This window comes from Saccopteryx bilineata, chromosome 4 (assembly GCF_036850765.1).
Source record: "Saccopteryx bilineata isolate mSacBil1 chromosome 4, mSacBil1_pri_phased_curated, whole genome shotgun sequence".
NCBI classification, from domain to species: Eukaryota; Metazoa; Chordata; class Mammalia; order Chiroptera; family Emballonuridae; genus Saccopteryx; species Saccopteryx bilineata.
In genome coordinates this window covers 290,072,958-290,098,441 of record NC_089493.1, presented here as the reverse complement: position 1 = coordinate 290,098,441, position 25,484 = coordinate 290,072,958, and the positions used below count along the sequence as shown (strand labels likewise).

General features: G+C 59.6%; 2 protein-coding genes across 5 annotated transcripts; one reads left to right on the top strand and one right to left on the bottom strand.

Annotated features, from left to right (window-relative positions):
• Positions 1–53: 53 nt before the first annotated feature.
• SNRNP25 (small nuclear ribonucleoprotein U11/U12 subunit 25) lies at positions 54–3,185 on the top strand. Its single transcript, XM_066275464.1, has 5 exons — positions 54–307; positions 1,494–1,584; positions 1,809–1,914; positions 2,173–2,247; positions 2,681–3,185. Exons 1-5 carry the CDS (start codon positions 266–268, stop codon positions 2,736–2,738), a joined length of 372 nt encoding a protein of 123 aa, XP_066131561.1. The 5' UTR covers positions 54–265; the 3' UTR covers positions 2,739–3,185.
• Positions 3,186–3,536: 351 nt separating this feature from the next.
• Positions 3,537–20,236, bottom strand: RHBDF1 (rhomboid 5 homolog 1). Of its 4 annotated transcripts, none has more exons than XM_066275460.1 (19): positions 20,111–20,236; positions 11,793–11,932; positions 11,593–11,723; positions 11,217–11,321; positions 10,461–10,674; positions 9,837–10,046; positions 9,643–9,765; positions 9,414–9,571; positions 8,765–9,022; positions 8,546–8,657; positions 8,348–8,422; positions 8,098–8,259; positions 5,806–5,906; positions 5,595–5,658; positions 5,109–5,203; positions 4,806–4,881; positions 4,632–4,732; positions 4,363–4,516; positions 3,537–4,240 (listed from the first exon to the last, which is right to left on the bottom strand). In XM_066275460.1, exons 2-19 carry the CDS (start codon positions 11,907–11,909, stop codon positions 3,821–3,823), a joined length of 2,676 nt encoding a protein of 891 aa, XP_066131557.1. In that variant the 5' UTR covers positions 11,910–11,932; positions 20,111–20,236; the 3' UTR covers positions 3,537–3,820. The 4 variants fall into 4 exon arrangements, with proteins under 4 accessions (XP_066131557.1, XP_066131558.1, XP_066131559.1 ...); XM_066275463.1 differs by having other exon boundaries at positions 4,103–4,240; positions 4,682–4,732; XM_066275461.1 differs by lacking the exon at positions 11,217–11,321.
• Between the last annotated feature and the right edge of the window lie 5,248 nt (positions 20,237–25,484).

The window sequence follows — 25,484 nt, the reverse complement described above, 5'->3', positions numbered from 1 at the left end:
TCTAATTGGTTCTCGCGGAAGTCCCGCCCCCGGCGGCCTACTGGCGGAACTGTTTGTTGCGCTCTTCACCGTTGTGCTGGGAGTTGGATAGGAGGTGCGGACGGAACGCGTCCGGCAGTGAGGCGCCCTGGAGGCGGCGGAGGAGGCGGCGGCGGAGGCGGCAGAGGCGGTGGCAGCGCGGCCCGAGGCTCAGGAGGTCGATGAGGACGAAGAGGAGGCGCTGCCGCACTCCGAGGCGGTGGACGTGTTCCAGGAGGGTCTCGCTATGGTGGTGCAGGACCCATTGCTCTGCGATCTCCCTATCCAGGTGCGTGCGGGCAGGGGACCGCGGGAGCGTAGGGCGTGGACAGGCCCCCGGTGCTGATTAGCACTGCCGCCCAGAGGCCGCAACGAGACACCTCTGGGGGTAAACGAGGGTCTTACCCGGGACTGGGCCTAGGGGTGAGTGAGGCTCTTGCCTTGGGTGCAAAATGGAAAAGAATGCAAAAAATAAAAAGTTAAAAAAAAAAATGCCTGACCTGTGGTGGCACAGTGGATAAAGCGTCAACCTGTAAACATTGAGGTTGCTGGTTCAAAACCCTGGTTTGCCTGGTCAAGGCACATATGGGAGTTGATGCTTCCTGCTCCTCCCCCTTCTCTCTCTCTCTTTCTCTCTCCCCCCTCCTAAAATGAATAAATAAATAAATAAATAATTTTTAAAAAGTTAAAAAAAAAAGCCAGTAATCGGGATACATAACACTTTAAAAAACTTTTTAAACTGATTTTTAAAGAGAGAAAGGGAGAAAAACATCGATTTGTTGTTCCACTTATTGATACATTCATTGGTGGCTTCTTGTCTGTGCTCTGACTGGTATCAAACCCCAACCCTGGCGTATGGGGAGGACGCTCTAACCAACCGAAATAACCGGCCAGAGCCAGAATACCTGGAGTTTTAATACAATGTGTTTATAATTCAGAGTTGATGTAAGAAAAGGCTAATGGCAAACAAAATAATAGAGATAAGGTCAGTATTGCTGGTTTTTCCTTTTTCAGGCTTCAGTATTAATTTGCCCATAATGGAGTTTAAAAACTAACTTCTAATTTCTTTAAAGTTGTCATACAATGTTTATCATTGCACACCTGCCTCAACCCTGTCCCGAGCCCCTGGCCTGGATCCTGGTTGGTGATCAGGGGCCCTCAGACTGAAGTGACAAGCGCCATGTTAGTCCTCGAAACCCAGCCCCTGGGTGGGAGGATCCAGGGCTGTTCCTCCTCTTGCCTGTTTCTGTGTCCCTTTCTTCCCCGCCTCTGTCCGCTTTGGAATTTAAATAGAAAACGTGGCGGAACACACAGCTTCTGCATGTTCATGAGAGTGAGATCTCGAGAAACTCGGAAGCCCTAACATATAACCAAGAGGCCCTCCCCTTTTTTGTTTGGACACTGGCAGCTTGTTTTCCGTTGTTTGGGTGGTAAAGGTTGCCAGGCTTCCCACCTCCACCTCTGGTCTTTTCTAGGTTACTTTGGAAGAGGTCAATTCCCAAATAGCCCTGGAATATGGCCAAGCAATGACAGTCCGAGTGTGCCAGATGGATGGAGAAGTCATGCGTGAGCGCCCTCCCCTCGGGCCCTGTGGGCTGAGCATTCATAGGGGCTGTCTGGTAGGGGGCCAAGCAGCCACGCCCCGGGGGTGGGCTAACCACAAGCCCACCCTGCCCAAGTGGACTTGAGCCTGTCAGGAACAGGGCTTGACAGGGCTACTTCTGGGTTCCCCTGCTGCCATCTGAGGCCCTGGCTGTGGGATCCTCTCTCACCTGTGTCCCTTGTTGCAGCTGTGGTTGTAGTACAGAACGCCACAGTCCTAGACCTGAAGAAAGCCATCCAGAGATACGTGCAGCTCAGGCAGGAGCGCGAAGGGGGCATTCAGCACATCAGCTGGTGAGTGTCACAGGGGCTCCTCGCAGCCCTTCCCAGGAGTTGGTGGAGGACTCTGCAGAGCAGCTGCTGGACACGTGCTTTTTAATCCCCTGGTCTCTGCTAGAGTACTGCCTGGAGCGCTGAGCTCCTCCTCACGGTCGGACTGGGTGGGGTCTGAACCTAGGAGCCACACACCGTGAAGCCATCTCACACTCGGCCTCCGCATCCCAGCTGCCCAGCCCGCCCTGCATGCGGTTCACCCGAGTCCCCGTTTTGCAGGTCTTATGTGTGGAGGACATACTACCTCACCTCGGCGGGAGAGAAGCTCACGGAAGACAGAAAGAAGCTCCGAGAGTAAGTCAGGCCGCGTCCTGAGCCACAGGGAGGCATCTGGCCTGTGACCTCTGGTGTCATGTGCTCTGCCGAGGGCTACAGCCCCTCCCAGGAAGGAGGGGTCTTCGGTCAGTTCCTGGGAGCTTTGTGAGGCCAGGAGACTCTGGCTGGACTGATGCTCTCCTGCTGGGAGCCCTCCCTACTTGGGGAATGGGAGGTAGGGAGCAGTGAGGGCCTGCTCCTCCTCACCGGGGACAGTGCAGGGCTACACAGAGCCAAGAAGAGGGGAGAAATTGCATGGAGGTGACAGGCTGCCTGCTGGCGCTGTCGGGGTCTGGGAGGTTCCTGGACAACACTCTCCCCTCTGGGTCTCTCTCGGGTTCTCACCGGCCTCTGGCAAGGAGTCACAGAGAGTGTGCAGATTAGATACTTGACACTCTTTCTTCTCTTGCAGTTACGGTATCCGGAATCGGGACGAGGTGTCCTTCATCAAAAAACTGAGGCAAAAGTGAGCCTCCAAAGAAGGACAACTCTGCTGGTGGCCACGCTGTTCCCCAGCAGGAGCCTGGGTCACTGTCCCGTTCACAGGAGAGTGTTGAGGCGGACTCACCCAGCTGTGCACAACTGGAACTGTCTGTGGACCCTGGGCCCTCAGGAGTAGGACTGGGTGAGCCGGTGCTCAAGACCTGAGCTTGACCCCCTCCCTCGGCCCAGCTATGCCAATTTTCTGGCAGATCCCACAGAGCTGTGGGCCTGGTTCTGTGTACAGAATAAATCTCTTTGCTCTTTAGTTTGAAAAGTCAAAAAGTCACAGTACCAGGGCACAGGGGCCTGACACAGCCCTGTCCTGGGGGAGACAAGGGGCAGAGGATGGTGTAGACGAGCCCTAAAAGCTAAGGTGCCACGTGACCCTGTTACTGTGATCTCTACAACACGAGGAAATAAAAACAGCAGCTGGCGTTCTGTTTCTGCTTGTAGGGAAACAAGGGCTCGTGAGCACAGCCATGAGCAGGGTCCCCGGCCTCCGGCCACAGGGTCCCCAGCCTCCACCCATAGCGTCACTTGCCTCCGTGCCTTCCCCTGGGCTCCTAGGGTGGGAGCTCACCTGGGTCTGAAACAAGCTTTTGGCTGGGATGATGGGGAACTTCTGCTTGTGTACAGAAAGTGGGGTAGTTCATGTGTGGGTCTGTGTCCCACGTGGCTACTAGTCACTAAGGAAGGGGAGCAAGGTGGGTCCACCTGGCTTAGGGACTTCGTTCGATAGGAGGTGTTTTGGACACCTTCTGTCAGAAAGAAGGAGGCAGCTCTGGTCGAGTTAGTGGCAGCTAAAACGCTCCCAGTCCATTTATTGGCCACCTGAGGTGGTTGTCAAGAGACTAGTTAGAAGGTAATCACAGGAACTAGTGTAATAAATGCCCGGAAGTACGAGAGGTTCAACAACAGTGAACAAGGCACCAGAGGTCCGTGTCCAGGAAGCGGCCGGGACACCCACAGGGCTCGCTGACAGCCCAGTGGCCTGTGAGGCTGGGGAGTGGGGGACAGTCCGCCTGGCTCCAGCCCGCTGGAGGCCGGGGGCCCCAGCTCCACCAGCAGCTCAGTGCAGCTGGGCGTCCAGCTCGTACTTCTCACAGAACTTGTCGGTGAAGGGGATGCAGGTGAGGAACTCGCACCACTCGCAGCGGACGGGGTAGAAGTAGAAGAGTACCACCAGGCCGGCCAGCAGGCCCAGGAAGACCGCCTGGAAGACGATGATCTGGCAGCGCTTCCGGTACAGGTCGAACCTGCCGAAGCTGATGTAGGGCAGGAAGGCGAAGGAGAGGAAGAGGCCGCTGACGAAGCCCGAGATGTGGGCGAAGTTGTCGATCCAGGGCAGCAGCCCGAAGGTGAAGAGGAAGAGCACCAGTGCCAGCAGCTTGAAGAAGGCGCGCCAGGGCCGGGCGAGGATCTGCCAGCTCTGGAAGAGCTCCACGAAGAGGCACGCCAGGATGCCGAACTGCGAGCCGGCCGGGCCCACCTGGGGGCAGAGGGCGCGCTGAGCGGGACCCCGGGCCCACGGCGGACCCGGAGCCCCAGGGACAGGCTCCTGAGCTGGGCGCCAGGCTCGGTGCTGTTCACGGGCCCCGGCAGCGACCTTACCTCCGCCCGGTACGGCAGGAAAATGGCGCTGGCTAGGTTACCGGTGACGCCGCTCAACAGGTAGATGATGGCGATGCGGTGCCAGCCCGCCAGTTTCTCCAGGTCCCGCAGGACGGTCATCTGGAAGCAGACGGACACCAGGCAGTGCAGGATGCTGTCGGGGTGGGGGGGTCACTCAGCAGGGAAGGCCCCGCCACCACCCTGTGGCCAGCCACTCCCGGGGTCCCGGAGACCACCCAGCCGTGCTCAGCCCACATAGTATCACTTGCCCAGCGTGCAAGAAGAGGGACAGCCACAGGCGGTAGAACTGGTCGGGCACCTCGGGGTTGAGGAAGGGCAGGAGCCCGCACACGTCATCCATGCAGTGCACCTGCGCAGAGTGGCCTGTCAGCACGCGCCGCGGCTGGGGGGAGACGGGAAGGACACTCACCCGGGAGGCCTACCTGAGAGCAGAGTGTGGCCTCCTCGTGGAAGTAGCCCCTCATGAAGTCACAGTACTCCCGGGAGGTGATCTCACACCTGGAAGGTCAAGCCAGGCTTGGGAAGACTTGCACAGGGGGGCTGCTGGGGCCCAGGGTCAGTGGCACCTGACGACACCACCCAGCCCCGGTGCTCGGCCCCATCTTTGTTGGCCCTGGGCGAGTCCAGACCCTTCCTCACCCCACACCCTTAGTACCTTGCATTATTTCAGGACTTGGGAGAAGGGCGGAGCCCCAGGGCAGTGCTCTGGGCCCAGGCATACCTACCTGCCCTTGGTGCCAATGCAGCAGGGCCTGCCTGTGATGGCACAGTCCATGTGTGGGTGGTTGGTGTGGTTCCCAGCGCTGTTTTTGGTGCAGATCTGGGTCACAAATGGAGGTGAGTGGGTCAGAGCCTCCTCTGACCCTGGGCCCCACACCATGCTTGAGGGTTGGGGCAAAGATGGACAGACCCCTACAGTAGAAAGCAAGCTTTGACTTCAAGCCATTGCACCCTAAGCCCGTTTTCCCATCGGTTAAACTGACATGCCACCTGACCTCCCCAGTCTCTCCCTGGTTCTCCTGCTCTACCTGCTCAGAAAGGCAGGTGTTGGTGGAGTGACAGGGTAGGCAAAGGCCAGGGGCATTGCATCTGAAAACAGGGTGGTCCTCTAATGGGGACCTCTTGGCATCCCAAATGGGTGAGGTGTGGATCCTTCCCCCAGATGATTAGGATGACTCCCCAACCCCAATAAGCCCTCGACCCCAGCTCACCGGCCACTTGGTGATGTCATCTGGCCACTCATGGGGGTCCTCAGAGGAAGGCTCATCACACACCCTGCATGATCCCAGTGTGTGGTCAGACCCTGCTCTGTGCCTTTGGCATTGACACCCTTCTGCCCAATCCACAAAGAAAGCCTCTCCCCTATCCCCACTGCCCAAGGAGACGTGGACAAAGAGGGAGGGTGGAGTCAGCAGGACTGACCTGGGGTCCTGGTGACAGACAGATCCAAACTGCCTCTTGTGGCCGGCAAGATCTGGGGCACTGGGATGGGAAGGCCACTTCACCCATACTGCCAGCGTGGACTGTGGGAAGACAGGGTCAGTCCCTGGTCACCACCCACCCCTCACCCAGCAGATTCACTAGAAGGCAGGAATCAAAAGCAAAACCACTGAAATCCTCCTGAGCCTACAACCCAAAATCTATACAAAAACCTATAAATTTATACTCTGGAAATGTGCATGCATATGGGGAGATTTTGTTATGAGCTCAAGAGCATAATTCCTATTAGCATAAAATTAAAAACAACCTGTGTCCAAAATCAAGGACTAGTATAAACTTTGGCATCTCATCATAAAATGATGTAATGAAAACTTGGATGGGCCCTGGCTTGTTGGCTAAGCAGTAGAGTGTCAGCCCGGCATTTTGAAGTTCTGGGTTTGATTCCCAGCCAGGGCACACAGGAGAAGCGCCCATCTGCTTCTCCACCCTTCCTCCTCTCCTTTCTATCTCTCTTCCCCTCCCACAGCCAAGGCTCCATTGGAGCAAAGTTGGCCCTAGCAATGAGGATGGCTCCGTGACTTCCGCCTCAGGCACTAGAATGGCTCAGGTTGCAACGGAACAATGCCCTAAATCAGAGGTCGGGAACCTTTTTGGCTGAGAGAGCCATGAACACCACATATTTTAAAATGTAATTCCATGAGAGCCATACAATGACCCGTGTACATTACGCATTATCCAATAAAAATTTGGTGTTGTCTCGGAGGACAGCTGTAATTGGCTCCAACCACCCGCAACCATGAACATGAGCGGTAGGAAATGAATGGATTGTAATACATGAGAATGTTTTATATTTTTAACTTTTTTTTTTTTTTTTTTTTTTTTTGCATTTTTCTGAAGCTGGAAACAGGGAGAGATAGTCAGACAGACTCCCGCATGCGCCCGACCGGGATCCACCCGGCACGCCCACCAGGGGGCGACGCTCTGCCCACCAGGGGGTGATGCTCTGCCCATCCTGGGCGTCGCCATGTTGCGACCAGAGCCACTCTAGCGCCTGGGGCAGAGGCCACAGAGCCATCCCCAGCGCCTGGGCCATCTTTGCTCCGATGGAGCCTTGGCTGCGGGAGGGGAAGAGAGAGACAGAGAGGAAGGCGCAGCGGAGGGGTGGAGAAGCAAATGGGCGCTTCACCTATGTGCCCTGGCCAGGAATCGAACCCGGGTCCTCCGCACGCTAGGCCGACGCTCTACCGCTGAGCCAACCGGCCAGGGCTCTTAACATTTTTTTTTTATTAAAGATTTGTCTGCGAGCCAGATGCAGCCATCAAAAGAGCCACATCTGGCTCACAAGCCATAGGTTCCAGACCCCTGCTCTAGATGGACGGAGCATCGCCCCCTAGTGGGCATGGCGGGTGGATCCTGGCCGGGTGCATATGGGAGTCTGTCTCTCTGCCTTCCCACCTCTCACTTCAGAAGAATACAAAAAAAAAACAATAAAACTTGGGTAAATCTTTTTTTGTAATTGTTTAGTGGAATACATAAGGCTATACCAGTTATGTCAACTTAAGACATGGACAAAAGACACCAGAAAGAGCACACTCAAAGACAGCACGATGGTTGTCTATGGGTGAGATGGAGAAGTTGGGAAATGAAAAGTAATGAATGTGGGCTTGACCAGGAGGTGGCACAGTGGACAGAGCATCGACCTGGGACGCTGAGGACCCAGGTTTGAAACCCTGAGGTCACTGGCTTGAGCGTGGGCTCACCAGCTTGACTACAGAGTGGCTGGCTTGAGCGTGGGATCATAGACATGACCCCATGGTCACTGGCTTGAAACCCAAGGTCGCTGGCTTGTGCAAAGGGGTCACTGGCCCAGTTGGAGCCCCCCGGACAAGGCACAAATGAGAAAGCAATCAATGAACAACTAAGGTGCCACAACGATGAGTTGATGCTTCTCATCTCTCTCTTCCTGTCCCGGTCTGTCCCTCTCTTTCTTAAAAATAGGGAACATGCCGACAGGTTGACATTGCGGGTTCAATCCCATCATGACAGCAAGAATAAGTAGAACAACAAATCGATGTTTTTCTGTCTCTCTCTCTAAAAATCAATAATTTTTATTTTAAGTAATGAACGTGATGTGAGAGACCTTTTCCTAAAGGGAATGCTGTAATGTGCCAAGATCTAGGATAAAGGATAACTCAACCAGGCCCATCTGAAGTCACCACAACCCCTAACACACGTGGTGCAGACAAGCACGCGCGCCGCAGGCAGGGCACACACCGAACACTCCTCCTCCGAGGTCTGCACGCAGCCCGAGCGGTCGTTGCGCACACAGCAGGCTGAGTGCTTCTCCCGCTCCCGTGCGGCCCGGATGAAACTATGCACCTGTGGGTCCTGGCGCATGCAAGGTGAGAACTTGGCACCCAGGTGAATGAGCGCTTCCTGCGGGGAACAGGACATGCAGCTGAGACCCCGGTCCCCTTCCAGCCCAGAGTCCTTGCCCACCGGCCTTACCAGGCCCCGCCCTCACCGAGCTTGGCCCGATCCAGAAGTTCTCTTGCTGCACATACTTGACATTCTCATAGACCCCACGGTTCCTCAGCACCTGGGAAGTTGGGGAGAAAGATCAGAAGGAGCCCACCCGGGCCCTCTCCCCCCAAAGTGGGCAGGAAGGAGTCCAGAGCCCGGACCTCACTGGCTGAGGTCCGGGATGGGGGCCGGGGCTCACCGAGTCCACGGTCTCGTGCTGCGAGAAGCCCACCGGGGCGATGCCATAGATGCACACCGCTAGAATGGTAACGAGCGAGTGCACGAAGGTGAGCCAGTAGGTGAAGAAAGGCCTGCGGGGCAGAGGTCAGCGGAGCTGGCGTCTCCAGGTCTCCAGCTCGGAGCCCCCACCCCCGACCCCGAGCCTTGCCTGTCATAAGCCACACACCCCCATGCCTACCTGTGGTCGTCCATGTCCTCGATCTGGCGCTTGACGTAGCTGTCGATCCGTTTGCGGTAGGTGCGGTTGGTGAGCCGGCCCACCATGCCCAGCCCATAGGGCCGCTTCTCCCGGGCGAAGAACTTCCGCACTGGCATCGCGATGCGCTGGCCGCGCCGCTGCCCCGCTGTGCTCACCACCTCCTGACGCAGCCGCACCTTGGGCTGCGTGGCCGAGGGTCCCCCCTCCTTCTGCTTCCGCCAGCCACGTTCCAGGGGCCTGGGGGAAGGGCACAGTCACCCCACCCCTGTCCTGCTGCAGCATGGCCCTGGCAGGACCAAGGCAGCCTCCCCTTTGTCCTGCTCCCACGCAGTGGTGAGGGCACTGCACCCCCTACCCAGTAAAGAGGAATCTTGAGCACCCCCTGAAGACGGCCGGGAGATGGGACCCGAGCTATGAGCGGTTCCCTAGCCTCCCCTGAGTTCTGTCCAGCCTGAGGACTCTGGACTGTGCTCCTTGTCCACAGGTGGGCAGCTGAGACCTGAACGGGGCCCAGCCCTGGGGCCCAGCCACAGCAGCCCTTAGCCCTCCAGGGCATCCTGTCCTAGGGCCCAGCTGCGCCTGACCTCTGCCCTCTCCCAGTCCCCGCCCCCTCACCAGGGCCACTCACAGCATCAGATGGCTGCGCTCTAGCTCCGTGCGGTCCAGCGCCCCTCCCGTGAGGTCCGCCTGGTCCGGGGCTTTCTCCCAGTCCTTGAGCGCCGCCTCCGATGGGGACTCAAACACCTCATCTGGGTATGTGGACAGCTCCTCGTGAAGGACACCTTCCTAAGCAAACACGCGCGGTCAGGGTGGAGTGCATAGGCGGAGGGGTCTCGGGTGACACCCTGTGTTCTTACCCGGGCAAAGAAGGAGGTGTCCAGCTCGTCGGGGAAGTCAGCTGTGTCCTCCTCCAGGAAGCTGGCAGGAGTGAAGCTTCGGCGCTGCACCCGGCGCAATGTGCCATCCCTAACGGAGCGACCCTGCCAGCGAGAAGGTGAGCGTGTGGCATGCAACCAGCTCACCCCACTCCCATCCCAGCCCCGGCACCCACCTTCACCAGCGCTGCGGCTGCCCGGAAGCTCATCTTGGCCACAGACTCGCGCTTGCGCCGCCGCGGAAGCCGGTTGAAACCGGAGCGGGAGCTGGAGAAGGAGCACAGGGAAGCAGCACCAGGAGTGACGGGCGTGTGCGGGGTACTCAGGCCGTCGGCGGCGTCATCCGCCATGCGGAAGGCCCGGCCCCGGGCCAGGGGGTCTATGATCTGGCGGAGGGGAGGAGATGCAGGAGTTGAGGGGCTGGGTCATTACCCCAGAGGCTCCTTCCCCACCCAGCCCCACGGTGAGAACACAGCCGCTGCTCCTCCCACACCCCCGCGGGGAGCCCGGGCAGTGGTGGGTATGCCCTCCATGCCCCTGCACCTAGAGGGGTCCCTCTTCCTGCCTGTAGTGCCTTAACACTGCTATCCACCCCGGAGTGCTCTCCCATTCAGAGCTGGCCCATGATAGAATCCCAGGACCCTGTCCTCTCCCCCCGTGCCTCCTACCCAGAAAGTATCTTAGGGGTCTTTACGGGACCATCTGACCACCGTCCTAGACCGTGAGCTCCAAGGGGCCTCCTCTGCTCAGGTTGGCTGTGTCCCCGGCCGTAGCCCAGGGGCGCAGAGTGAGAGGCTTACCCTCTGCATGCCCAGCTGGCACGGCCCGACATACAGCGGCGGGGGCGTCTCGGTGCTGGTCAGCGACACGTTGTCCTGGCTGGGCAGGTCCAGCTCCCGGATGACCTGGGGCTTCAGCTTCCCATAGCGCTGGCTGCAGTGACGGATGCTCTTGCGCTGCCATTTCTGAGTGCTGTCACTGTCCTTGCTCACTCCAAACCAGTCAGCTGTGCCCCTGCCATGGGAGGGACTCAACACGGGAAGCCAGTCTCTCCCCTCCCCAGCGGGGCCCTCGGAGGCCCGCCTCCTGGGTCGCATGCTCCACCCTAGGCCTCCGGTCACTCCAGTGTCTGGGGTCTAGAAGGGCAGGACCCAGTTAAAAGGATGAGTGGGTTCCAGCCCTGGCTACCCTCTAAACAAGTAGCCAACTCCAAATGCCCACTAGAACCGCAGAATAACACGCCTCGTCCAGGTGAGTATTTTACCTGGCCCCCAGACCACATCACTGGGGGGGGGGGACACTGAGTCCAGAGAGTGCTCAGGGCTCAGCCCTTCGCTCAGGTGGGCAGCAGCTTGACTGGACACCACAGAACTTGAGAAATGGGCACTGCGAGCCCAGGCGGGTTGCCCACAGCCCTCGGACACGCAAGCCAAGCCAGCGCCAGCGCCCACCGTGAGGAGCTCCAGCGCACACGGACGGTGCCGGCAGCTCCCGAGGGGTCCCGAGCCATGCACGTGCCAGCTAATGCTAGCGCACTCACACCCTGCCCACGGTACCTGAGCAGGGACCGCGAGAGAGACCGGCGCTGTGGGAGGGCCCTGCGGGCAGCGGGGGAGCCCAGCAGGGGCAGAGTGTGGACACGCCCAAAGCGCACCTGTCGGCTGTTCAGAGGCCAGAGCATTGGGGTGAGGGAGACAGAGAAGGAGAGAGCAAGTGCTGGGGGGAGCAGAGAAGGGTTGTAGGTGAGAGAAGTCTGTCCCCAGAGCAGGAGGAGGGCAGGGTGACAAGGGCAACAAGATCGAGGAGAAAGCCAAGACAGGAGGGGCCCCTGCCCCATTCCCAGCCTCAGCACCTAGAGGGGCCCCTGCATGCCTGCCTGTCCCACCAGCCCCCAGCCCTGATCCGCGGAGTGGCCGGGGCAGCGTGCAGTACCTGCGGATGGTCTGCGTGATGGACGTCTGGCGCTGCAGCACCGGCCGGCGGGACTCATGATAAGGCGAAGGGACGTGGACGGTCTCAGCCGGCATACTCACACTCCGCAGGAAAGCCTGGCGTCTCAGGGGCTGGACAACGGGGTCACGGTGAGGGGGCTGAGCAGGATGCACCCACAGCCCCTGCCGGCCAGTGCCTACCTGCAGGAAGCTCGGTTCCTCTGCCACCGGGGGCACCGCGACCGGAATGTCCAGCTTCAGCCAGGGCGGCTTCTTGCGCTGCAGGCTGCTCGTGCTGTCCCTGCGGGCCTCGCTCATGGTTCCAGGTGCGGGGTGCAGGCCTGGGGGTGTGGCATGCTGTTCAGTAACGAAGCTGACAGATACCCGAAGGTCCCTCGGGCCCAGACCCAGGAGAAAGGAGAAGCAACGATAACCCCAGTAGGGGTGGTCACGGCCCCTGCTGCTGAAGTTCTTTGCGCTCAGCACTGACGTGTGCGGTCAGGGCACACGTGAGAAGCGAGCATCTGCTTCTCTCTGCCTCCCTCTCCCCCTTCTCTCTCTCTTTCCCTCTTGCAGCCGGTGGCTCGACTGACTCAACCATCGGCCCCAGACCAGGGTTGCTGAGTGGATCCCAGTGAAGGCACATGTGGGAGTCTGTCTATCTCCCCTCCTTCCTCTCACTTTAAAAAAAGGGGGGAAAAAAGAAAAAGAAATGCAACAGGGACAAAAATCAGCACATTACAGTTGCCGTGGCAGTGATGCCTCCCTGTGAGGTGACATCTGAGCAAAGGCTTAAAGGAAGCGATCCAGTTAGCAAGGCTGGGGAGCGGGGTCTTTTCTGGCCCAGGGAACCGCCAGGGCAGAGGTCTGAGTGAGCTGAGGACACGGGCAGATGGAGCAGCGACCCGGCTGTACACAGGGCAAACCTCAGACCTCACCCTCTCAAGCACCACGTCATCTGCTCCAGAGACAGAGGGCCCATTACCTCCACAACTGGGGTGTGCAAAGCCTCCACGTCACAGAGTGGCCGCGTGGCTTCCCAGGGTCTGAGAGCTGTTACTGCAACAGGACCTCCTGAAAACTACCTGGGTGCAGGCGCTGTCGTGACCACCAGGGGGCGCCATGTGCTCAGAAACAGCGGCAGAGCAGCTCAACCCTGGGAGGGCTGCTTGTCCCCCACCAAACCCAAGCATCTGAGACCCATCCCCAAATCTATCATTTAAGCACAGGGTAAAGGCCCAGGGCCCAGACCAGAGAGGCCAAGGTTCGAGCTGGGCCACCAATGCCTGGCCAAGTAACTGGGAGGCACAGGTCACGTGACCGTGGCTATTTCTCCTCTTCCAAAAACGTCACTTTCAGGACAGCTCTGGATCCCCTCTCCCAAAGAAGGACCACAAAGAATCTGTAAATAGAATATCCACGATCAGAAGGGCTCCCTGAACACAACGGGGATGTGGAGACCAGGGGAGTGGCCAGGCAACCCTCAGGGCATAGTCCCCAAACGGCCAATGACCCAGCCACCAACACCCCTAGCAACAGTTTCCACATCTGAGCCTCCCTCCCAACTGCTTGGAGTAAATACGAGAAAGTCCCACCGATGCCTTAGAAATAAGGAAGCCGAGGCCTAGAGCACAGAGACTTGACTTGCCCAAAGTCACCTATTCAGGGTAGCACAACATGGGACAGGCCTAGCATGCTGCTCACAGCTGCTCCTGGACCTACACAGACCGGGGAAGGCCCAGGGCTCCGCTCAGAGCAGCTCTGGCTCCGCACTGACCTGGGAAAGTCGGAGGACGGCGTTTGCTTCCGCTCTTCCCGAGACCAGGGAGGGCAGAGGGCTGCGCACAGCTCCTCCTGCCTCTACACAGACCAGGGACAGGCCAGAACAATTCTCCCAGCTGCCGCGGGTACTATACACACCAAAAACAGCCCTGGGCACTGCTCACAGCTCCTTCCGACCCTGTATCGATTAGGAGCCAAGCCAGGATATGGCTGGCAGTCCCTGTTGGCCTTCTACCAAAATGGGTGAGCCCAAAATACCACTTGCAGTTTCTACTGGCTCTATACTGACTAGGGCCAGGGAACGGGACACTGTTCACAGATCCTATTAGCTCTATAGCGACACTATTCACCACGCACACTCCTACTGGCCTTATCCACGTTAGGGACAGCCACAGGGAGCCGCTCACAGCCCCCACGTGCACTACCATCAACCAGGAGCAGCCTTGGTGAGGAGTCCTTCAGTTCTCAGCCCATTCCTCCTGGTCTGACCTCTTCTCTGAGCTGAGTCCTCAGAAAGACCCAGGGGCGCCTGACCAGGCAGTGGCGCAGTGGATAGAGCATCAGACTGGGATGTGGAGGACCCAGGTTCGAGACCCCGAGGTTGCCAGCTTGAATGCGGGCTCATCTGGCTTGAGCAAAAGCTCACCAGCTTGGACCCAAGGTCGCTGGTTCAAGCAAGGGGTTACTCGGTCTGCTGAAGGCCCACGGTCAAGGCACATATGAGAAAGCAATCAATGAACAACTAAGATGTCGCAATGAGAAACTGATGATTGATGCTTCTCATCTCTCTCTGTTCCTGTCTGTCCCTATCTATCCCTCTCTCTGACTCTCTCTCTCTCTCTGTCCCTGTAAAAAACAAAGAAATAAAAAAGAAAGACCCAGGGGCCTTTCCATTCACGTAGTCCCCTCAGAGCCAAGCCCCTGACCCCTGCACTAACCCAGTCTGGTTTCAGAGCAAGGGCTAAAGGCAGCGTTTGTTTGCATATCGCTAGGAATCCCTTCTGGGCACCCTTGCCATGCTGATTCCCACAACGTGGGGTCAGATAGAGGGGTCCCTACAGGGGGACGGAAGCAGGCAGGGTCTGGGGGAAACAGTATCTGACATAAAGGCATCTGAGAATGGGTCCCTCTGGGATCTGAACCAGGAGACCAGCACTCAACCAACTCATACCACAGACCCAGCCCAGACCTGTGCTTTCCCTGACACGGCCCAGCCCCAGCAACAGGACGGCGGAGGTCAGAATCCGCGAGCCCTCCCTCCACGGATCACGCTGCTGGGAAGGAAGCGACTGGGAAGGCCAGCTTAGGGTCTCGAGAGCTAGGGGTGGCACTTCAGACGGTATCAGGCATGTTGGGAAGACATAAGGTGACGAGATTGGGGCTTCCAGAGCCTGCGTTGCTGCCACGGCGTCTCCTGTGTACCGTCCGAGCCACGGTCAAGCCACACCGGCCAGGCAGGAATCCAGGAGATCTGCCCCCCGAGATTGTGCTGGACCTGGTGGGGCTCTGTGCGTGAGGGACTAGACAGGATGGGGACCCCCTTAGCATTCCAGATGGGACAGCCAGGACGCCTTCAGTCTGTCCCTGCCACCCAACCACCATGAGCCTCCCGGAGGCTCAGGGTTCTCTCGGGGGAAACGGGCCAGTGCTTCTGGTGGAGCCACGGTGAGGTCCAGAGAGGACAAGGGCCAAGAGGGGCACCTGGGGCCACCGCTGGGACTCCGCAGCCTGCGTGCTGGGAGGCGGCCTCTCCTGCTTTGCCCTGGGTGTGCCCAGCACTCCCAGGGGGCACCAGCTGGCTCTCCACTCAGCAGCATAAGGCGTCCTCGCCAGCTGGCTGACTGGCTCACCCCACCACACACATCCCTGCCTTTCGGTGGCTCCCACTGCCCCCCGCCCCGGGGCCTCTCCAGGCCGGACGACCGCTTCCCTCCCGTCTCAGGGCCCTGCCCCTGCACACTGCGAACCTCCCACGTGGCCTTGGGCCTGCAGCCTCAGGCGGGCTGCCCTGTGCCAGGCCCGGGACTTCCCAGCACAGCCGGGAGCTCACCCGCGCGTGTGCTGTCCCGTGGCTGCCGGGTCCACAGGGCCCAGGACAGGCCTGCTCTAGAGCCACTGCACGGTCAACACTGGTCACTTGGAAGCACAGGCTAGCAGGGCCGATCCCCATGACCTGGGGGATGGAGGATTCCTGAAGATGACCCTTCAGTTGGGTGTGGGCGGAGGAGCTGACCATATGACCAGGTCAGAACAGGAACGGCACCAACAAAGTGGGAAGAGGGTGGTGAACACGCACAGGGCGCTGGAGAGCCCTCAGCCCCTGCGGGCCCAGGCCCATAGTCGGGCCAGGAATACAAGAGCCACTCTGCTCATGATGGAGGCACCAGCTCCTTGCCTGAACACCTAGACCTTCTGATGTCCTCGCCTCCCCCCCAAACCCCTCCTGAGAGCTCCGTAACCCATGCCGCTCCAGGACGCCCAACCTGTCCCACCCCTCTGTTCCCGGTTCCCCATTCGGGCCTCAAGTGGACGGGATTCACAAGCGTGCTCCACACGGGGACCCTGGGGTGTGGGGGAGGGCAGGTCCAGGCTGGACAAAGAGTCCGGGCCAGGGAGGGGCGCTGCGCCCGTCCAGAGCAGACAGTGGCTCAGTGTCCGGGCCGCCCCCGGCATACAGTGGGCTCTTGTTCCCAGACAGCCCCTCACAGTGGAAATCCCAACCACATCTCCGCTCCGCTGGCCCCCGCAGAGTGGGGAGAAACCACAGCCCCAGGACGGCCTGGCCGCCCGGGGTCAAACAGCATCTGAGTCACTCTGGCACTCTCAGGGCTGCCCACCAGGGCCCAGCCCATCAGGGGACACCCAGAGGGGCATCTGGAAGTAAAGTGAGAACTGCTGACCAAGCAAACGCCAGCGGTGGGGACCCAGGCAGCAGGGGGGCACAAATCGACACTGCACCCCAGGGCACTGCGCTCTGGGCTCTTCAAACAGCTCAGGATGAGCGTGGGGCAGGACCCGAAGGGGGCTGATGGCCGAGGGCCGCCCAGAGTCACAGGACCACGGGTCTGCTCCAAGCAGCAGTGAGAGGGGCGGGGCTGCTGCAGCATTGGGGCTGGGCGGGGAGCAGGGCGCGGGTCCCACTGCCCCCGGTTCCTGCGCTGGGCGGGTTGGGGACGCTTTGGGCTGGCACTGTGCAAGGGTGCAGGAGGGGCACAGAAGCAGGAGCCCGGGCAGGGAGGCCAGGGGCCACCGCAGCCCTCAGCACACAGTACGCGCTCAAGAAGCAGAAAGACTGGTGATGCCTGCCGGCTCTGGGAAGGCAGCCCCAGGAAGGGCTGATGGCCTGGGGACAAGAGGGCCCAAGAGCGTGGGCCATGAGCAGGAGCCACGGGGGCACGGGATCGAACCCTTCAGAGATGCCCTGTTCAGGAAGATGGGCCTGGAGGCAGGAGGAGACGGGGAGAGGCTCTGGCCAGCCCAGGCCTGGCCAGTGGCCACAGCTGGCGTGAAGCTGGGTGTCCAGGCGTGAGCAGCAGCCACCACAGCGCACAGGCCTTCCCCGTCCTCTGGCAGGACGCTGGCAGGGTAGCTGGAGGCCAAGTGGATGGCCCGGCCCAGGGGACCGCCCACCACTGAGGTCAGCTGGAGCAATGGGCCCCACCCCAGGACACATGCCCCAACGTGTCCCCAGCTCACCTGAGCACGGTCCCAGGAGAAGCCAGCTCCTCCAACCTCCCCTAGAGTCCTGATTTCTGACCCTCAGTCTTCTGCTTGACCCCTAATCTACTGCCCAGCCCTGACCTCTCTCGGGAAGGGTGATCCCTCGCTGTCTGGAAGCCAGGAACCCAGTCCTTTCCACCACATGCTACTGTGTGGCAGACCACGCCACCTGCCCGGGCTCCTTTTCCTCATCGGTAAATGGCATCAGAGTGGGAAGCATACTGGCCTCAGCTCTTCTCGGCGCTCCCAGTTACCTCTCTACCCTTCTGCGGGAGAGTGAGTTTCAGAGGGAAGCCGGGCAGGCCGGCGACCTGACCACTGAGCTGCACGGTACCCTCTACCCACCAGAAGGAGGACACATCAAATCCCTGCCTCCCCACGTCCCCCCCACCTGCTGTCACCCCGCTGGAGCAAGCAGAGAGCCAATAACAGAACAAAAGTCTTCCTGCGACAGGAGGCCCTGAGGGCACAGGACCTGGCCTGGGAGGGTGGTGCCCAGGGCAGGCACAGGGGCGCCTGCCCTGCAGAGAAGGCACTGTCCAAAGGCTCCCCCAAAGGTGCATATGGCCCAGGGCGTGACCAGTGGCCAGAACTGAGCCGGGAACCTGCTAAGTCTGACAGAGGCAGACGTGCCCTGGGGCTGGGGAGCCCCAAGGCTCAGAAAGGTGGAAGGACGTATCAGCCCATGCCACAGTCAGCAAGGGGATAGGGGCAGGGACTTAGCTAGAGCAGCTGGTGTGACAATCCGAGATCTAGTTGGACCTTAGGAGTCAGGTGAAATCAGCCCCTCAAACTGCAGAGGGAAAAGGCCCAGATCCCATCAACATGCCTGGTCACCAGTCAGAGCTCCCAGAATTGCACCTGACTGACTCCACACACATACTGTCTGGTGCCCAGACACGCTCTGGGCTTAGTAACCCTCTCCGAGGACACACTGGCTGCTGGATAGTGCTGGAGAGGCCCCACGAGGGGAAACCGAGTCCCCGAAGGCCACTGTCAGAACAGAAATGGCATCAGTCATCACAATCCTGACACACCTGCCTCACACCGAAGACCCTTGACTGACCTACTGAATTATCACAAGCCTTGGGAGGGTCCCCTGTGTCCATCCTACAGATAAGGAAACGGGGGCTCATAGAGGCCAATCACTGCCTGCGGGATTCTCCAAGGGGGTTTAAAGCCTTGGGCCATGTCAGCCCAGGAGCTGGAACAGAAGGGACCCATGTGCCTCCCGAGCTGACCCTGGCCACAGCTCACAAGGTAAAGGGCAGGCCAGCGGGTTCCTCAGGGCATGGAGGGCTGCCAGGCCCCTCTGGGCCCTCACTCAACCCTGCCCAACCCAGAGCATCTCAGTTCAGGGAGGAGGAAGTCACCCTCAAACATACCCAACCCAGAAAACAGGCAGAAGCCAAGGAATCCGATCCTTGGACAGAAAGTTGATCCTGTCACAGACACTAGGGTTAGGGAAACCAGAGCTGGCATCTGGGAGCCCCTCACATCCAGGGAGAGTAGCGACGGGGGAGGGGGCCCCTGGAGCGGGAGTCGGAGCTGAGAAGACCCTAACAGGGCCCTGAAAGGCAGGGGACACCTGGGTGGTTCCCTCTGAACCAAGCGTGCCCCCTAGCATGCAGGCTCCCAAGGGCAGGGGGCTGTCTGGCCAGCACACTGACACTGAAGGAGGGAAGGTGGGCCCTTGGGCAGTGTGTGTGCAGTCCGAGGCAGGTCCGCCCGTGGAGGCTGTTTGGAAGGGTTGGGAAGGGGCCTGGGGCTTGACTCCTGTGTCCCCGTTAGCCCTTGTCTGGTTCTCAGAGAAAAAAACTCAGACTGCCCAGAATGACTCCAGGTGGCAGGGAGCTGGGCCTCAGGAACCCCTTGGGCCCCAGTCGGTGGCGTGGTTCGCTTGCTTTCTCCCGATCTCTGGGTGGGGAACAGGGGGCTGAGGCTGGTTCCATGGGAGAGCCCAGCATCTAGCAAGGCTAAACCTGAAAAGCCAGTTTCATCCTTGAATCTTCTCTGCCAGGAAGTCCCAAGTTGGGGGGGGGGTGCATTTCCTAGCACAGAACCAGGGCCTCCAACGCGGCCCCGCCCATCCAGACAGGGACACACACACACACACAGCGGGAAGCTGTACACACAGAAGAAGGAACTCTGCTCCGGACCATGTGGGCCTTGGGCAGGCATGGCAGGGGAACCCCTGCCTATTCCGTGCTCAGCTCTACAGACAGGCCCCAGCAGGACAGACAGCAGGTCCCCCAGCCCCTGCCCCGAGTAGCTGGGGTCCCTCCTTAGCCAAAAGAAGGCCTGCTTCACCCTTTAGTGGCCTCAGGCTCAGCCAGGGCCTGCTCCTCTTGACCACTGAGCATAGGGTAGGGGGGTATCTTCGGGAGTAGCCCTGTGGTTTCAGTATTTACAGACGAGGAGACCGGGGTCAGTCTCCAACTCTAGCGCCACAGCTCCTGCGGTAAGTGATCTGATCACCATCCCCAGGGAGCACAGCTGGGACCGGGATGATCCCAAAGAGTTCCACCCTCTGAGCAGGAGTTTCAGCTTGGAGACACCACCCATCGGTGGTGGCCAGGAAGGAGAACAGAACAGAAGGGGGGAGGGTACACAGCTCAGAGGAGCCTGGAGACAGCCCCGGACTCGGCGCCCTCCCGCTCCCAGGACCCTCAGCTGTCGGGCGGGGGCTGGAGCCGCGCTGTCCGGCCTGGTCAGCCCGCTGGGACATGCTAATCCGGCCACAGGCTATTTTTGCGGCGCGCCGGGTTTGGAATCCGGGGCTGGGCCGCCTCCGCGGGCGGCTCGGGAAACTCCGGGAAGGAAAGTTAGGGGGCCTCAGGAGGGGACTGACCAAAACCCCGGCCCCTGACCCGACCTGGACCCCGAACCCGACCCGGTTCTGGCCGCTCCGACCGGCTCCGGCTGCGGCGTGCTGAGGACCGGCCCCGCGCGCAGCGCACAGCCCCGGCGCCCGCCCGGCCCGCGGCTCCCTGCGCCCGCCCGGCACGCTCACTCACCGCCGCACCGCCAGCGCCCGGGCTCCTCGGGGGTCCTGAGAGCTCGGGGAGGGGCTGCCACCGCCGGCCGGGAGGGCTCCGCGCCGAGTCCCCGCCCGCCCGTCCGTCCGGCCCGCCCGCCGGGAATGCCAGGGAGCCAGAGGCGTGCGCGCCGGGGGCGGGCCCGGCCGGAGGGGGCGGCCGCGCTGACTCAGGGCTCAGGAATGCGCGCGGCCCGCCCGGCCGGAGTCACCTCCTCCGGGAAGGCAGCTGAGCTCTGCTCTCCCCAGTGTCCGGCTGCGGCAGCGGGGACACCTGTGGCTGAGGGGTCGTGAGGGCCGCAGCTGAGGGAAGAGGACGTGATGGCCCAGCCGGACAGAGGCCGATGGTCAACTACAGACCTGGGCTCCTCAGCCTCCCCCTGACTCAGAGCAGCTCCTGACCCTATCTGCCTTGAAGGGTACTTGAGAAAGGGGCGGAGAGTGTCCCTGGATGTCCTGTGAACCAGACCAGGAACCTCCCCCACACACTGACAAGTTACATCCCTCCACTCCCCCAGTGCCGCGGGTGCGCTCACACTACTCTGCACACGTTCACACTCATACACACGCTCATGTATTCATGCACTTGCACGTACACATTCATGCTCTATCATTCCCACACACCTGTTCACAGACTCACAAACACACACCTATTCATATACACAATTATACACACTTTCAGGCCCGTTCTCACACATTGCACGGGGGCCCATACCACAAGTATACAGTTCTACTCATGTGTTTGCACACCCATGTACACTCACACCCACTAGAGGAGGACCAGAGCAGTTGTTACCCCTTCCCCAGCCACTGTGCTGGAGCTCCCGGCCCCTGGAGACCCTGGAGCAGGGGCAGCAGTACAGTGTCTGGTGACACTGTTTCTCCCTCTTCCAGAGCTCACCAGCCGCCCCTCCACTCTCTCGGAGGGGGACTACGCTCTCTGAGTCTGAGCTCGAGGCTGAGGCTGACACCGCTGGTGGGGGTTTCTCAGCGCCCCTCTCTACATCTAATGACCCTTCCACCAGGTGCCAGAATACCTTGGGCACCGGAGACCCAGCCCCTCAAGCCTCCTCAGGCCCTTTGCTGGTCTGCAACTGGGTGCACTCTCCCTCTCTGAACAGTGTTGCTGCCGTGATCAGCAAACTATGCCTGATGTCTGCAGACAACAGCCTGGGCTATGGCTACACAGAAAATCAAGTTGACAATGTGAAGTGCAGCCAACGTACAGGTCGCCCCGGAGCCTGGGCAAGGGACAGAATCTCCTGATTGTACCCTCGTCCACACCGTGGAGCAGGGGGCTGCCTGCACATTCCAGGTCCTCAGTGAACACAGGTATATCAACAGGGTCCTTAGGTACAGGGACACAGTGAAAACTTTGGAGGGGCTAAAGGGGACTCCTTCACTAGTGGAGGGGGTGACTACAGGTGCAGTGGGGACATAAGGCAAGAGGGAGGTGGCCCCAGTGCTGATGCCTAAGGCTCCTGCAGCCCACACATGCCAACCTCCCATGCCAGGCTCTCAGCCAGACAGGACAGTCTCTTCATGCCCAGCATTCTTGACCCCTGCCAGGAATAAGCAGGCCCTGCCCACCTGGCTGCCCAGACTGGGCTGGCAGGGCATGCAGCAGTGTCCCCTCTGGAGTCGAGGGCCTGGGCTCACCTCCAAAGCATGCCACGGCTGGGCATCCAGTACTGGCAGGCCCCTTCCTGCAGTGGATGCTGCAGGGTGCCATCCAGACCCGCTCAGTGACCCAGACACTCATCCACAGCTGCCAGGAGCACCCGCTAGAGCCGGCTCCCGGCTGAGAACCCCTGAGGAGTCACCTTCAGTAGACAAGAGCTGCCTTGCCCAAAATGATGCTCCCTCCTCAGAGGAGGTGGTCTATGTGTCTACTGACAGAGGAACGGCCACCCTCTCCCATTCAGGTTACTTCCAAAGAGCCCCTCAGTTTCCAAGCTCCAGCAGGACCCACAGTAGCCTCTGTGGCAAAGCCTTGCTCCTCACAGGTGTTGCTCCAAAGCATGCCCCAGTTTACCCTGGCAGGTACACCCAGGAATCCCAGGGTCTCTGCCCACCCTCACTTCCTAACCAAGGGCCCTGGCATCCGAAGGATGGTGTGAGCAGAGAAGGGCCAACACCTGGACCTAATCCACACGGACACATGTCTGCACACGTGTGTGCTGCCTCGCGTCTGCCCCACTGCCCTGTGCCCTGGTGGAGAAGCCCTCTGCAAGGAAACCCCCCCCCCCCGTGCTCCTGTGCCTTCTTCGCCCAGCCCTGGAAAACTGGAAATCAGCCGCAACTGCCCAGCATGTGGGTGAGGGACTGGGGAGTGGTTGAGTCCAAGATAACATCCTTGAGTGGACACTTGACTCTAGGACCTAAGGGGCTCCGAGGCCTGACCTGCAGGAGGAGGCCCTGCCAGCCACTCCGGAACCCTCAGCTCAGCAGGCCAGTCCCTGGGCTTGAGGGGGCCTGGATGAGGCCAGGACCAGCCCCTGGCTATTTGGGGAGGTGGCCAAAAAGGGCCAGGCCAGCCAGGAGCCTGAAGTCACTGGCTATTTCTGAAACAGCTGCCCCTCCCCCCATGTCTCAGGGGATGGGGAGGGGTCTGGTGAGTACCTGGGCCCAGGGCCCAGCTGCATTGGCAGCACAGCCCCAGGAGGGGAGGATGCAGCCCACACACACCGCCTTCAGCTGCCCTCTCTACCCAAGGAGACTCTGACAAGCCCCTCAACTCGCTCTTCAAGGGGTCAGCCGTCCCTGTGGCCCTACCTTAGAGAGAACGCCGAGTCAGTGCTGGGGTTGGAGCCAGTGGTGGGATTCAGCCGGTTCGCACCGGTTCGGCAGAACCGATACCTAATTTTTTGTTCAGTTCAGCGAACCAGTTGTTAAAATAGCATTGGAATCAGGGTTCTCTCTAAGGTGGGCGCCTGAGCAGCCACCCAATGTGGAAATCACAAATGTACATTCCTTACTCCTTTTTAACGTTCATCTGCATAACATCGTATTCTAAGCGCCTGTAGGAATGTTCATTCCATCCATAGGTGAAAAAATTGCAAGTGAAGGCGCCAGTCAAGAAGCAATACGGACATATCTTAAATTACAGTTTTATTGTTTTTTTGTCAGGTATTATTTTATATTTTTTCATTCATATTTTAAAACTCTTTTCTTATAACCTAGTTTTGTGTACCTCTTTTGTTGTTCTTATTTAAGTATTAAATGCATGAAATAATAAACTACCTTTCGGCATATCTTTTTTTATACTTAAAACGGTCATTAGGGCAGAGAACTGGTTATTAAATTATTTGAATCATACCACTGGCTGGAGCTCTGGCCTGTGTGGCTGACAGAGCGGCTGTCCTTTCTCCAACGTCTCTGGTGACTGGTGGTCCCTCCACAGACCATGAGCTGGCCCAGTGGGGCACAGAGCAGCTCACCCCAGCGCTGATCCTTTTGAAAGTATTGAGGGTGTCCTCACCTCCGTCTTCAGCTGACATCCTCCAACATGTCTTTCCCAGCAAAGCGCAAGGCACTCTGGGGACAGAGAAGGCTCCAGGCCCCTCCGGCCTAGCACCACCTTCTCTCTCTCCCAGCCAGTCTGCCCTGCAGGCCACAGTGGGAATGCTTAACCCACCACTTCCAGCCTGTGGTGGGGCCTCAGACCACAAACCAGGAAGTGGGGGGCAGAAGGGGGTGCGCCCCCCCATGCAGAGATTGTGCAAGCCCATGCCAGAACATCTGGAGAAGTGGGTTGCTGGCGCTGGCCCTGCTGGCCCTGCTCCATCCTCCTCCTGGGGCCAGGGCTGCTGTCCGAGCCTCTCTTTCCTCATCTTCCAGACAGGGATAAAACACCGCTCTGGGGTGTGTGGACTTTCCTGATTTCTACAAGGACCAAGCACCATTTGTTAAACAAGAATAAAAATTAATACAAAGCGGTATCCACCCTGCTCCTGTCCTCACCAGGGGGCTGAAGCCTAACTGAGGCCTCAGTTTCCCTCCCAAAGTGAGGGAGAGGGGAAAGGGCCTGGGCACACAGGAAGGCCTGAAGCGGGAGTCGTTGTTAGGCTGAATGGCTGCAAGGGCAGGGGAAGGAAGGAAAGAAAGGGGTGGGAGGCACATCCAGCCTGCCTTACAAGCAGGGGTTTATGACACAATGCCCACCCCCGGAAGCAGCACTAGTGCCACAAACTGCTGGGTGGCTTCCAGCAGGCTGGAAGGCACTGTCGCTCCCTCCCCAGGAAGCCTTCATTGGGGCCCTGGGGTGGGGGTGGGAGTCTGGAGGGCTGGAGTCCATTCCCTGGGCTGATCAGAGGAGAAAGAGCAGTTGGAAACCAGGGTCCTCCCAGCTGGACTTGCCCTAAGACCAGGTGCCATGATCATCTGAGACCCGCACCCCTCCCCCATCACATGACCCGTCCAGCTACCCTTCCCCATCTGACACCATGCTATGCCTAACTGCTCTCCCAGGCCGTGAGTACCCTCTCCCAGGGCCAGGATTTTCCAAGGACAGGGGTGGGCTGTATAGGGGGTGAGACTGTGTTTGCACAGCAGAGGGGCCCTGCAGACCCAGATAAACCATAGAGTGACAGAGTAGAGGGGTGGCTGGGTTGGGTGTGAGGTGCTACCAGTGAGCCCCCCCCCGCACCCTGCACCCCCGCTGCCACCACCGCCGCCGCCGGGGAAATTCCCCCGGAACAGCACTGTGCCTAAACAGCAACTACCCACGGGCCTTTCCTTCCTCTGGGCCAGCACTGCCCTCCCCAGATTCCCCTTCCGTTCCCTCTGGGGACACAAATCTGACCAGAGACTATAGGCTAGGCGGCCTGGGGTGGGAGGGGGGCGAGTAGGGGGGATGGATGCAGTTGGTGCAGCGTGTAGGGAGTGGCATCAGAAGTGATGGGCAGCAGTGTTCCCCATTCTGCCCCGAGCTGCTGCCCGGCAAGGCAGCAGTAGCGTCCCCTCGAGTCCCTACAGCCCTAGTCCAGGCCTCAGCCTCACGAGGAGGCTGGCCATGCTCCAGCAGGCCCACTCCAGGATGGGAGGAGCGGGGGCTCCACTGAAGACAGATCCCAGGACCGCCTGTGATGACCCTGGCATCCGCTTCCTGGACAAAGTCTTTCCGGCCCACGCCCCCGCCCAACCTGCCCTCTCCACGCAAATGACTCCCTCCCAGGTCCAGGAAGGTGTCCCAGAAATGAGTATCCCGTCACCTCCCTCATGTGACACATCCACGTGTACCCCATCGTCTACAGGCAACTTCCCCAAAACACACCTCCAACCGGGGCCCCTCCAGGGCCCAAAGTTCATGACCGAACAGTCCTTTCGGTGGTCTGACCACCGGTTGAGGGTGG

Excerpts from the sequence above, each read along its gene's own strand:
- SNRNP25 (XM_066275464.1), top strand. The coding sequence starts at position 266 with ATGGTGGTGCAGGACCCATTGCTCTGCGATCTCCCTATCCAG. Across the intron at positions 1,915-2,172 it reads GGCATTCAGCACATCAGCTG|GTCTTATGTGTGGAGGACAT; the intron begins GTGAGTGTCACA and ends CCCGTTTTGCAG. Across the intron at positions 2,248-2,680 it reads GACAGAAAGAAGCTCCGAGA|TTACGGTATCCGGAATCGGG; the intron begins GTAAGTCAGGCC and ends CTTCTCTTGCAG.
- RHBDF1 (XM_066275460.1), bottom strand. The coding sequence starts at position 11,909 with ATGAGCGAGGCCCGCAGGGACAGCACGAGCAGCCTGCAGCGCAAGAAG. Across the intron at positions 8,423-8,545 it reads AGCACGAGACCGTGGACTCG|GTGCTGAGGAACCGTGGGGT; the intron begins GTGAGCCCCGGC and ends CCAACTTCCCAG. Across the intron at positions 5,907-8,097 it reads CCTCGGAGGAGGAGTGTTCG|TCCACGCTGGCAGTATGGGT; the intron begins GTGTGTGCCCTG and ends GTCTTCCCACAG.